Source organism: Phacochoerus africanus, chromosome 8, assembly GCF_016906955.1.
Source record: "Phacochoerus africanus isolate WHEZ1 chromosome 8, ROS_Pafr_v1, whole genome shotgun sequence".
In the NCBI taxonomy this organism is placed as follows: domain Eukaryota; kingdom Metazoa; phylum Chordata; class Mammalia; order Artiodactyla; family Suidae; genus Phacochoerus; species Phacochoerus africanus.
In genome coordinates this window covers 114,788,826-114,801,586 of record NC_062551.1, presented here as the reverse complement: position 1 = coordinate 114,801,586, position 12,761 = coordinate 114,788,826, and the positions used below count along the sequence as shown (strand labels likewise).

General features: G+C 36.8%; 1 protein-coding gene across 1 annotated transcript in view; it reads right to left on the bottom strand.

Moving 5' to 3' along the window:
- Window positions 1–9,570, bottom strand: part of DSG1 (desmoglein 1) — a 35,513-nt gene extending 25,943 nt beyond the window's left edge. The window contains exons 1-3 of the mRNA XM_047794027.1: window positions 9,274–9,570; window positions 639–674; window positions 238–369 (exon numbers count right to left, since the gene is read on the bottom strand). Coding sequence (XP_047649983.1) covers window positions 238–369; window positions 639–674; window positions 9,274–9,321 — 216 coding nt within the window. The 5' untranslated portion in view covers window positions 9,322–9,570. The remainder of the gene's footprint in view (window positions 1–237; window positions 370–638; window positions 675–9,273) is intronic.
- Between the last annotated feature and the right edge of the window lie 3,191 nt (window positions 9,571–12,761).

The window sequence follows — 12,761 nt, the reverse complement described above, 5'->3', positions numbered from 1 at the left end:
TGGGGTGGCATATGTACTAATTCCACCGGTGTGGTGAGTCACTGTTTAACTGTTGACCCGAGTGCCTACATTTCTTATACGTTTAATGGCTCCAGTTTTCATAATCTAAGTGGCTATAGTTCTGTATCATAACTTCTCCTGGGATATGTTCACACAATATTTAAAAGATAGGTTCTTTTGAAAATTTAACTTCATCCATTCTGATTTTCGATTTTGTGCCTTGGAGTTGATACTCACTTTGGCAATTGGGTTCCTCTTCGAGTTGTCCTCACCTTCACGGCAGGCTGCAGCAAACTTGATCCACTCACGTTTTTGCCTTCTGATGGAATGCCACTTGATGGTGCCATTCTTAGTGTTATAATCTCGTACCTTGAATGGGCAGGATAACGTAATTGTATCTATTAACTTTTAGTCATAATCCACATTCCACTGGCAGTTTTGGAGGATTGAGTAATTATAATATCAAAAAGAGAGGATGTTTAATTAGGAAAATTGGTGATTTTTTTGATAATCTATTAAATTTTAGCATAACATGAACTTTATTTATATGGATGAATTTTCTTTGGAAAATACATTGCTCCTCCCAAACGATTTTTTTTTTAATTTTTAGTTTGGAAAAAATGAATTTGCTATGTTACCTGGATTCGAAATTCACTGTTAACTTCCAGCACCACCTATGAAAAATAAGATAATCATAAGTTATTTTTTATTTTTATTGATTTATTTTTCTTCTTTGTATGGCTGTATCTATGGCACATGGAAGTTCCTGGGCTGGGGGTTGAATTGGAGCTGCAGCTGCTGGCCTTCGCCATAGCCACAGCAACAAGGGATCCAAGCCAGCAACACTGGATCCTTAACCCACTGAGTGAGGCCAGGGATGGAACCAGCATCCTCATGGTTACTAGTTGGGTTTTTTGTTTTGTTTTTTTTTTTGTCTTTTTGCTATTTCTTTGGGCCGCTCCCGCGGCATATGGAGGTTCCCAGGCCAGGGGTCGAATCGGAGCTGTAGCCACCGGCCTACGCCAGAGCCACAGCAACGCAGGATCCGAGCCGTGTCTGCAACCTACACCACAGCTCACGGCAACGCCGGATCCTTAACCCACTGAGCAAGGGCAGGGACCGAACCCACAACCTCATGGTTCCTAGTCGGATTCGTCAACCACTGCGCCATGACGGGAACTCCCTAGTTGGGTTTTTAACCTGCTGAGCCACAACAGGAACTCCACAGTTAATTTTTAATTGAATGCTTTACAATTTGTGTTATCACACTGCTTTAAAAAAAATTAAACAGTAGCTCTGTGAATCACTAGCAGGTGGATCTGGTTTGTCTCTCAATGTCTGATGATGATACTAAGGATTCCTTAATGTTTGGTTTTTATTTTTTAGTTTTGCTCTATTTTTCATTACTTTTGTTGTTAATTTTTTTTCATTCTTAGTCCTGGCAGATACTTGTAATCATATGGACTAGGACATATGAGGCTCTAGCCCAGGGAAGTTGAGGGCTGGGAACTCAGGACCTCTTTGTAACTCTTATGCCTGAGGTGCTAAAAATATTCTGATGCTATATAGTGATTTCAACAATATGTTGTGATACCAAAATATTCGACTATAGTTTCAGGGTCTGCCAAACCACAGATGGAAATAGAACAAAAAGTTTTGGAGTAAAGAAAAGATGTAAAACAGGAGATATCTGGGGAGCTTTGGAATATATGCTTTTTCACACTACAGATATAGATGGAAGATTTTTTAGTACTCTTGAAAATCTTAAGATGATAAATCTTTAATTTTCTTTGAAATATGAGAATAAAAAGTTCTAAAATAAAAACAAATAATTTTCTTTATGTAAAAAAGGGTTAATATTTGGTGTTTTATTGTTGGCACTAAACAAAACAGAGGATATAAATGCACCCTTCCATAGCAATGAAAATAAATTACAAGACTGTAAGGACAAATTGATGTGTAAGCAACTTTCATTAATCTTTTCTCCTGCATTAAACAATTTCCCTGTCAAACAAGTGAGCTAGTCAAACTGCCTAGTCGGGTCTGGCCTTAATCTTTACATTTGGTTTGTAGTGTAAAATCATACACATAGTTTAAGTTATTTTTCTCCAAAAACAAAAGCATTTCCAAAAACACACACATTTGTATCTCGTCTAATATATTGATATGCTTAAGACTCTGTAAAATATCTCTCTGAAAATTAGGTGTGGATTTGAAGGATTTGTCTACCTTTATTAAATTTTAAATTTAATTTAGAATCAATTGAAGATGTAAATTCTTAGTTTTTATTTATCCAAAAATAAGAAATTTTGCACTTCTATTTGATTTTTTTTCAGAATTGCTAATCATGAAGATTGTTATGATTAGACTTTGTACCACTGCTAAAAGAAAATTATAGTTTGCATTTTAAAAATACATAATTTCAAAACATACTCAACTACTTTTTATGGTTAGTTTCAACTTCACTATTCAATAAAAATAAAATTTTGGTTTCAAGGTTCATATTTTAAAAAAATTGTCATAATTGATAATTCAGGAAAATATGTATTCATGGTTAATATGAGTAGTATGAAGAGAGAAAGTTTTTTTATAGGAATTATATACTCATGGTATCTATTCACTGTCAATCATTATCATTATCACAACTACAGTTCATTGAATGATAACTAATATGAGGCAATGTGTTTGGAAAAATCCATACACTCAATCTGCACAAGTACATGTGGTCAATACTATAATTCTTTCTATTTTACATATGAAGAAATTGAGGTCTGGATATTAATTTGTGGCTAAATAACATCCAACATAGTTCAGCTTGAATTTGTTTTTGAGGTGTTGGTTTTACAATAAAATATAAGATAGACCATTCCAAGTAAATTACTAAGTAAAATATACTACAATGAATTGACATTTTACAACTTTGGGAATTTAAAATAATTCTTATTTTAATCTAATCTCATAGCATCCATATGATTAGGAATACTTATATACAATAACAAAACAATAACCATAATACTAAGGGAAGGGGGAATAAATGGCCTAAATGATCCAAGTTACTTCGGATGAGTAGCTGAAATGTTATTGTGGAGTCCCTCATGAGCACAGAATTGAAATGATATTAATGCAAATGTGTGTTTTTTGCTAGCTGTGCACTCATGAAGATTTATTCCTCTCCCTTGTGGGTGTGGGACTGGGGTGTGGGGATAACTTACTTGTCTGTTTGGAAGCCATTTCTTCATAGCCACAAAATTGTGTATGCATCTATTATCTGTCTTGGGCCTCCCTTACCACACTGAAGTGTTGGCGCCTGCTGTTTGTTTTGGAGAACTATGCCAGATGACTAAGAAACCTTCCAACTTCAGGAAGCTGGGGCATTCTTTTTCCCATGAGTAGCAACTTAGGCAGAAGACCAAGCAGGTTTCACCACAGTCTGAAGCTCTCAACTGGATTATTAACTTAAAAACTGACACGTCTGCTTTAAAATGTGTTTTGTTGACATAATCTTACTGTGTTTTTCTCAGAGTCTAGAATAAACTCTGAACCAAAGTCATGCTTGGACTTTCAGAGGCAAAATAATGAGATAAAAAGAGCACTTGAAAGAGGCAGAAAACTTTCAGAAAACAGTACTTCCTCAGTTCTCTGAGCTCTAGTTTTCTCACTTGTGAAATGACAGAGGTAGACTAAATTATATAGTTACCTTCTCAATTCTAACATCAAATCCCTGTGTGCAATAGGAAAGTATTGAAAGTTTTTGATCATGGGAAAGGCATGATAAAATTGTGGGTTTAAAAGATGACTTTGACAACAGTTGGTGGGAGTGGTGGGAAGAGGCAGTGATTATAGGCCACCAGCAGTTGAGTGTTTTGCATCAAATTTGGCCAGAGATGAGGAGCTGAATGGGAGCAGTGTCAGTGGGAACAGAGTGGGAAAGATCAAGGGAGAGATATTGTACCACAGAAATTGACAGGACTTGAGAACCAATGAGACGCGGGAGTCTTGAGAGGGAAGAATCTCAGGTGAAGGCAGTTTAAAACTGGCAGATCAGATCAGGAACAAGGCCACAGCAGGTTAGAACACATCCAGTTAGAGATGCCAGAGAAATGCCTGGGCAAAAATGCTTAGCAATTTGAAATATGTCTTAGCACCATGAACAATGGTGGTTCATGCCTGATACGTAGAGGAACATCATGTCGGCTAGTTGAAATCGTGGGAGAATTTAAAATCCCTAAAGAATACAGCAAAGAAATAGCCTGTGGGTGAGACCGAAACTAGGAAAGTTCCTAAATTTATAGAACTGGGAACAATGACAGGAAACAAGAAATAAAAAGAGATTTTTAAAAAGAGCTGGAAAAATAGGAAGAAAATATCACGCAGTGTCACAGATGTCAACGACAGGGAAAACTGAAAGGTTGATGGGGTATGAACCATATCAGATGATATAAAAAAGCTGAGCAGAATGAATCCTCAGGAAATCTGAGGTTTTTGTTCCTTGGAGGAGAATGCTTTTATTTGGGTGGAACAGGTCCTTTCTGATCAAAAGAAATTGGGGCATAACATGGATGGGGAGAGGACAAAAAGATGGTCACCTCCCCAAGGAATTTGGTGATAAAAGAAAACAGAAAGATGTGATAGTGGAGTTAGATGTAGTGTCCAAGGAAATACTGTAGAAGGAGATTTGGGTTTTTGAATGTGGGGAAAGAGGAGAGTAGGAAATTTTGATTTGAAAGAGGAGAGATTCAGAAAGAAAATCCTTGATGGAGGTGTAGTGAATGGAGAGAGCAGGAGGGAGTAGGCAGAACGAAGGACTCTGAAGACAGAGTAGGGAAAAGAGGAGGATGGAGATGAAAATCACTTGATTAGGAGAGGGAGGTTGAAGGACATCAGCTGGAATGTTCTAGACCTTGTTCCTGGAGTAAGGATAAGGCTACCTGGGGGCAATTAGGGGACTAGTTTGGATTCTGAAGTGAGTTAGGAATGTGTTCTGTGGAGGCCATGATGGAGATTCGCTTCGAGATGGATACAGGGTTCTCAAGCTGATCAAGTTCATCTCAGCTCTTGGCTGCTGGATTTGGGCATTGGAGTGAGTTACTTAGCCATTCTGTGCCTCAGTTTCCTCATCTGTAAATGAGACTAAAGCTCTTTCCACTTAAACAATTCTAAGAAAGCAGTGACTAATTCATTTAAAGCACCTCCTCAATAAGTCCTACCTGCATTTCTATTTGAGGAGCCAAAACATATATATATATTTAATCCATATATATATTTAATCCACATATATATATAATATATATATATTTAAAGACACAAAACACAAAATTGCATGCTAATTTCAGTGACTCTCTAACTTATATTCATTTTTAGTTTTTATCTTTGGATATTGAGGTTTACTTTTCTTTGCATATCATAAAAATGGTCTTGAAAGTAACAAGTGATTATTATAAGGAAAACTTCTTGCACTTAATAAGTATGAGGTAGTCTTCCACAGTCACTTGACAGTTTTTAAGCATCAAATTCTAATGTGTTTATCTGTTACATACATCACAAGGATAAACCTGAGATAAAGTTAAAATATAATAATTTGCTTCTTTACGAAAACTGCCTGCTTTCTTTTTCCTTTGTATCACTTTGATGGTGTTGTCAGTCTGGAGTTGACAACACTTTGATAGGCCATTGCTTTTATTTATTGATTAACTTATTTATTTATTTGTTGAATACATATCAAGCGTGTATCCACACTTGGATGTGGATCCAAGGCTGAATTAAGACTTTTGAAGGGCTTAAGCCCTAAAAGTGTTATGGCAGGCCTTAGGTTAAATATAAAAATATAGAACTTCATCCTAAAAATAAGTGTTAGGGAAAGTCAATGTTATTATTCCTATGTTTAATACTGTGATGGTTTTTTGGAGTGTGTAGAAGAAGAAAAATATAAACCATCCCCAAATCTCCTTCTGAGGCCTCTACTTTGCATGATTAGACATCTACTGAGCAATCTTCCACTGGTCCAAGGCACTAGGGAGACAAAGCGAACGAGACACAGAACCTGCCCTCAGATAACTTACAGTCAAGTAGTTTTATGAGCAGCAGGCAGCCATTAATTTGTGCAGATGTGGTTTTTCATTAGACAAGTGTAAAAAGCTGTGCTCTGTGCTCTTTGACCATGTGAGAACATTGATCTGCAGCCAGTAGCATTGAAACTACTTTGACCGGCCTGAGTCCATTAAAGAACTTTGGATGCCAAGCCTAACCAACAAGGGTGGTGTGACCCAGCACTCCGTAAGGGTGTTCCCTCACTGAGGGGAGCATAGTAAGTCTAAATGCAGCACCAAGCATGTATCTTGTTTCTATATTAGGCAATGATTGTTAGGATATGGGATATGCAGCAACAATGGCCTTGAAGAAAGTAGAGTGGAGAAAAGAGTTGTCAGAAAGTAAGTGCTCTGGGTAGAGAGAGTGTAATATTTTTCTAGATTTCTGAGCCTTGTTAAGTAGGTGAATCTTGTCCCTTGGGGGGGGGGCAAGCCTTCAGATTAATCAAGATAGCATTTCCTAATTCTTTAGGTTTTTCTGTTACCTCAATGCATGGCAAATGGTTTTACTCTGTGGCAGCTCAAACTATTGAACGATGACAAATTTGTACTTTCTATTTTCATAAAAGTAGAAGAACATGCTGATCCTGAGTCTGCAGTACAATCCCAAAGCTTTTAAGAGCATCATGTAAATGAAAGTGATTTTGCTTAAATACAATTTATGAACTTGACTGAACAGGTGAGCTGAAATACTGCTTCTATTTTCTATAAAATATTTTACTGACATCCTAATATCTATAATACATGTGCAAGAAATCGTAAAGAATCCTCTCTTTTGCTTCTCTTTTGTTTGGTCTGTAATGGTTTGTTAGCCCTTTTCTTGCTTTAGGCATCAATGAACACAATTATGGGAATTTAAGATGACTGGTTCACACAAGTTGATGAACCATGTAATAAAGTCTATATTATATTCTGTATATTTTAGCCCTGGGCCTGAGAAATACTCTAAAAACACCTGCTTCTATCCTAAGTAATTTCAGCTAAGTTAAGATTGTGGAGTTGGCTTATCAGGTGGTCATAAAGAGTTTTTTTTTTTTTTATATAAGGAAATATTAACCATGGAAAGAAAAGAGGCTAAGCTGGTATGGCCAACTGAAGAACTCAGTAATTCTTGGTAATAAATAAAGATAGGTTTATTTGTTCTTTGAGTATTTTCCGTAGAAGTTGGCTTTTATAGAAAAAGGCATCTTGAGATTTATATTGATTTGAGTTGACTGATTGGACCTGGCAAAGTTGCAAGTAAGTTTTAGAAATCAATAGAATTATAAAAATTCTCCTGGTTCTACTTTGCTTTCCCATAGTCGCCATACCATACTTCTACCATTGTTACCATTCACAGAGATTTTTAAAATCTATTTCTTATATCTAATTAAGAGAGGTTATGGCCTCTCTTAATTAAAAAGTTTCTCCCATCCTCCACCCCGCCACACACACTTATTTCATGGAAACGAAAAAGAAAGAAAATAAATGTAGAATCAATACCATATATTGTGACTTTCTAGACCTTAGAAAGTGAAATGCTTTACAATATGAAATGAAAAATTTCAATTCTTTATAAAATAAGTTCTTTTAGAAATAATTTTCATAAGGCGTATGAAAAACTTGTGATGAATTCCGGAGTAAACTATGGCAACAGACAAATAATCCACATACAAACAAAAATTATCCCAACTCAGAAAATAAAGTACAAATGGCCAGAAATCTCTCTACTAAGAGAGAAAGTTAAATGAGGATATATGATTTTTATAAAATGATATGTTGTACTGAAGAATGACTAATTAGAAATGGCTGTTTAAAGGAATTTTATAGGATGTAATTAATTGGAAATAATCATAAAAATAAAAAATAAAGTATCTTATAGATTCAGTGAAAGTATATAAGCATCTGAATAAACTTTAACCAACTGAAGCTATAATAGGCCTTAATTAGATCAAATTTATATGAAATTAAAAATTATTTTATTATTTCACAATTAACAAATGCTCTTATGTTCAAATGATATACTAGATGGTGGTCATTAATCCCTGCCATGGCCCAAGTTATGATATCAACTGATTCTAAGGATCAACCCCTGGAATAAGACTAATGTTTGAAGGGCAATTGGGAACTGCCCAATTGAATTAATAAAGTGAATTCAAACTAACCTGAATACGTTGAAACAAAGATCTAACTTGTTTAGTATAGAAACCCAACAGTCTGGTTCAAAAAGTAAGCAAGTAGAAACAAATTTGCGACACAGCAATGCATCCTGCCAAATTGGAGGACGATTTACTTGGCACCTGCCTCTTGGATTATATTAACCTTAGCGTGAGAAAGACTGCAGTTTTCCACTCTTCAACATAGGTGAAATTGATACAACATATGCCTGTTGCCCTTACAACTATCTCTAAAGAGAGAAGGCTAATAACAGGAGAAGGGGAGCAATGATAAAGCATTTTGTTACATTTCTCTGACCATCAAACGTCCATATAACTTTTCTACCACTGTCATTTCTGACTTTCCAGTAGTAAGAACCAGTATCATCATAATTACACTTACTCCTTAATTATAGCCATTCCTTCACCTACCATGTCATTTATAAAGCTCCCATACTGCCATTCTTTTTGAAATTAAAAAATGTTGTTTAAAAGAAAATTACAGTTTAGCAATACGGGGCTTCTGATATTAGTGATATGGACCTGCAACCATGTGGAATAGATGAGATTGTGGGATGGTGAAGCCCGTCACAAACAGCTGTGATTTTTAACTTAAATGGTTCTTATTTTTACATTTTAAAAATTAGAGTGACTCTATCGACAAAGATACTAAAAATATGGGAAAATATTTAGGTTACAATCAGGATACCCCTGCAATATTAGTTCTCAGAGCCCACCTACAAAAGAGAATTTGAACAGCAAAATACCATTAAGTAGTGATATGACTTTCCTAAATTCAGCGTTTTTCTGGCATGACTTAGCAATGACTTTGTCAGAGATGTGATATGAGTTGACACTGATGCAGTAATATGACCTTGAGTCTTCAATTAAGGAAACACTATTTAAAAATCTAGTTCATAAACTCGCCTTGTCATTAACATAAACTTTTAATGGGTTTAGGTTAGAAATAACGCAAAATAACATTTCTTTAACAGTTCTCACTTATGTACAGTGAGAATGATTATGCAAAGTTTTGAACGGGATCCACTTACCAGGAAAATGAACAGCACGGCAGCTGTTCTGAAGAAGGGCCAGTTCATCGCTGCTGGTTTCTCTTACATCCAAGACCAAGGGAGTTTTGTTTGTCCTTCTCTGTTCTTTTTCTTCCCCCCACTCAGCTGGTGTCTGATTAAAATAATTTCTCAGCAGATGTTCTTACATGCAGGCCTTGAGGTGTTTCTGCCTTCTCTGGGTGCAGGTCTGAAGGTACGTATAACCTGCCTAGATCCCCACCCTAAAAACTTGGGCTGGTCTCACTGAAACGCTTGACAAGATCATCATTGCTCCCAGGTAAAAGCATAGGGACACACCCTCTTCCAGCTGAAAGGCAGCTCTCTGTGGAGTACAGAAGATTCACTCCTTTATTGAAGGTTTCCAGTGCAGGCATTTAAAATGAGAAGTGTGAACAGTGGTCAGCTGATGGGGGCTTTTCACCCTACGCTTTGTTTAGGTTGTTTAATTTCTTCCCGTATTAAAAAGGCAAGTAGACTCTGGATGTTTATATTATTCAGAGGATTATCTGATCCATGCTATTATTCAGGTCATAGTAGAAAATTATAAACTTTCCGTTTCAGTGGATGTCAGGAACGATTCAATCATTTTCTAACTTCTTTTTCAAGTGACAGAAAATTCACTAATGTTAAGAGTAAGGATTTTTTTTAAAAAAAGCATTAATTCAAGCAAGCACAACTCTGATACTTACAATTATAACATTCCTTGCCTAAGTCACGGTTCCCTTTAAGTGACCAGCCTAAGTCCACGGAAGCCTCTACTTCCTCTCTTAAATGAGTATCTTCTTTCCCCACTTATTTTTCTCTCTTTTAAGGTTCTGTTCTTTCCAAATGCAATAAAACAAAATTTAAAATATCACTAAACCAGATTAAAAGTAAACAATCGAAACCACCAATTAAAATCCCATTGATAATTTTAAAAATGAGGATCAGAGCCTGAAATACTAATGGAAACAGAGAAAGCTGTTCTTCAGGTGAGGTGTGTTAAAAGTCAGTGACGATTTCCAAGCACGGAGCCAAGAATCTGTACCGTGAGCCAATTAGAGCAGAGGGAATGCACTGAAAAAAAGGCTGCCCACACATGCAAATGGGAAACTGAATGCAGCCCAGAAGTTTGTGAAAATAAATAGTGAGTCTCACAGGGCAGCACTTGGAAGTGTTTGAGGGCAATCTCCTTTTCAGCTGGCAATGTCTAGTTGAAATATTGTGAGTGGCAGGAAGTCTATGGAGCTGGAAATGGCCATCTGGAGTAAGAAATCTGTCTAATATGATGTTGATTATGGTCAAAAGGATGCTAAAAATGTTCCAGAAAGAAAGAGTCTCTCTGAGGGTTGGAGGTGAGGGGGTCAGAGATTCTACAGAATGCTGTCATTTCAAACTACAGGTGTGTGACCATGAAGGTTACTCAGCATTGGTTTGAAATTTCATGCTCTTCATCGTGGAGCCTAGAGGGAAGGAGGTAGGCTGCCTATATTTACTTGTGAATAAGAATGTTTGTGATGGAAATTGATTGATGTGAATAAATGAAATAAAAGGAGATGATCAGGCCAAATGTCTCTTTAGTTAAGTAAGAGAGAATGTGAGTATTCAGACCTATGACTTGGTCTGAACAATGTTTTGGTAGGAGGACTGTATGACCATGAATGACTGAAGACTCACAGGGCCCTAGACATGAAAGAACCTACTCTTGCAAGCTTTCCTGTGGCGAGTAAATTTTTCATCCACCTTGAATCTTGGGCATGGTGCTAAAGTGTGCACAGGCCCTCTTCATCCTTGGAGTGAGTGACTCTTCCCCACACACTCCCCTGCCCCTGGATCCTCCCCTAACTCAGTGCCCTGTCCCATAGCTTCAACCAACTGGAGCAGTGCTAAGGTAGCAATCTCTCCAGCTGCTTTCTGGAGAGGAGGTGTGGCAGGTCCCCAGTATTGTAGCCAACTAAGTGGCTATCTTAGTTGTCACATGAGAACCAGTGACATTAAATAACAAGTGCGAGGGAGTTTATGAATCACCATCCCTCCTCCTTCATCTCTTTCTCTGTCATTTTCTTTCTTACTCATCTTAATGCCCTTAGAAGAGCATTGTCCAATAGACAACTTTCTGAAATGTGGAAATGTCCCCCATCTATGCTTCTGATATGATGGTAATTCACCATAGATGACCATAGAGCACTTGAAATGTAATTAATCAGAAACTTAGTTTTTAACTGTATTTAATCTAAATTTGAATAATAACCTCTTGTGGCCCTTAGTCACCGTATTGCCCAGTGCAGCGAGGTTAGAGCTTCATTGCTTTTTCTTCTATCTTATTCTAAGCCTTAACTCCTGATCCTTATAATTAAATCTCCTCTATTCTTTCTCTCAGCTAAGGGAACGCTAGCTTTCACAGTTTCCAGACAGCACATTTTGATTCCCTTTCCTTTATGTGTTCCCATTATCTCAGTTGGCCAAGTCCCTTATTTTTGACTCCTTACTGATCCTATTTCCTAACGTCAGTGGGTTCTACTTTAAAACAATAGGCAACACACCACTCTCTATTGCTTGTCTTCACATTTTCTTGAGTATTTCTTCCAGCCTCCTTATCTGTAACCTCAGACCACACTGTGGCATAACTGCTCGACAAGGTTGCTCCTTCTCCCTGGTCTCACTGCACCCTGATTCTACCACGAACAGTATTCAGTCTGTGTATCTCCACTTATATACCAACAGTGCTCACTTCATGGGAATTTCATGAAGTTTGGAGTGATTTTTCTGTGGGGAATTTCCCTGGTAAGCTGACAGATTTTCTTACAAGGATCGAAATTCTCCTGAGAAAGGATTAATAGGCTCTCTCACAAAGCACTGCACACTCCACAGTGTCATTCTGTGTCTATATTTCTATATTTTTTTCACAGCTTGGAGTATTGTAATACCCTCTTAAAAGACAGAATAATCAACATCTTTCACAGGAGGTGATGGATTCTACAGATCTAGAATTTCCTAAGCCTCATTAAAGTGACTGACTATCCTATCTCCATTCATTTACACATCACCCGTGCATGGGTTCATACATTTCAGACATGCTTTTGTGTTATATATGAGCCTCTGGTATCATATATGTATCTAAATTGCCCTTATAAACTCTAGAAATTGTTTAAAAAATAGGTGAAAGGTGAAAAAATCTTAAAAATGGAGAAATAGAGATAAATATATTAAAGATAATGGACACACAAAATTTTGTATTTGCCTACATTAGTGTTCCTATGAGATGTATTGATTCCAGATATTGCTCACATTGCTTGAAGTCAGACTATACCTCAATGAGTCACATAAAAGTCTAGGGGACGGAGGCTGCTTTAGATTAAATAAGACTTTTAATATTTAACAATCAAATGAAGTGTCAGATCTTCAGATTTGGATATCTGATTTGAACAAAACAGCTATAGACATAATTTGGGGGATATCTGGGAAATTTTAAACATAGACTGTTATTA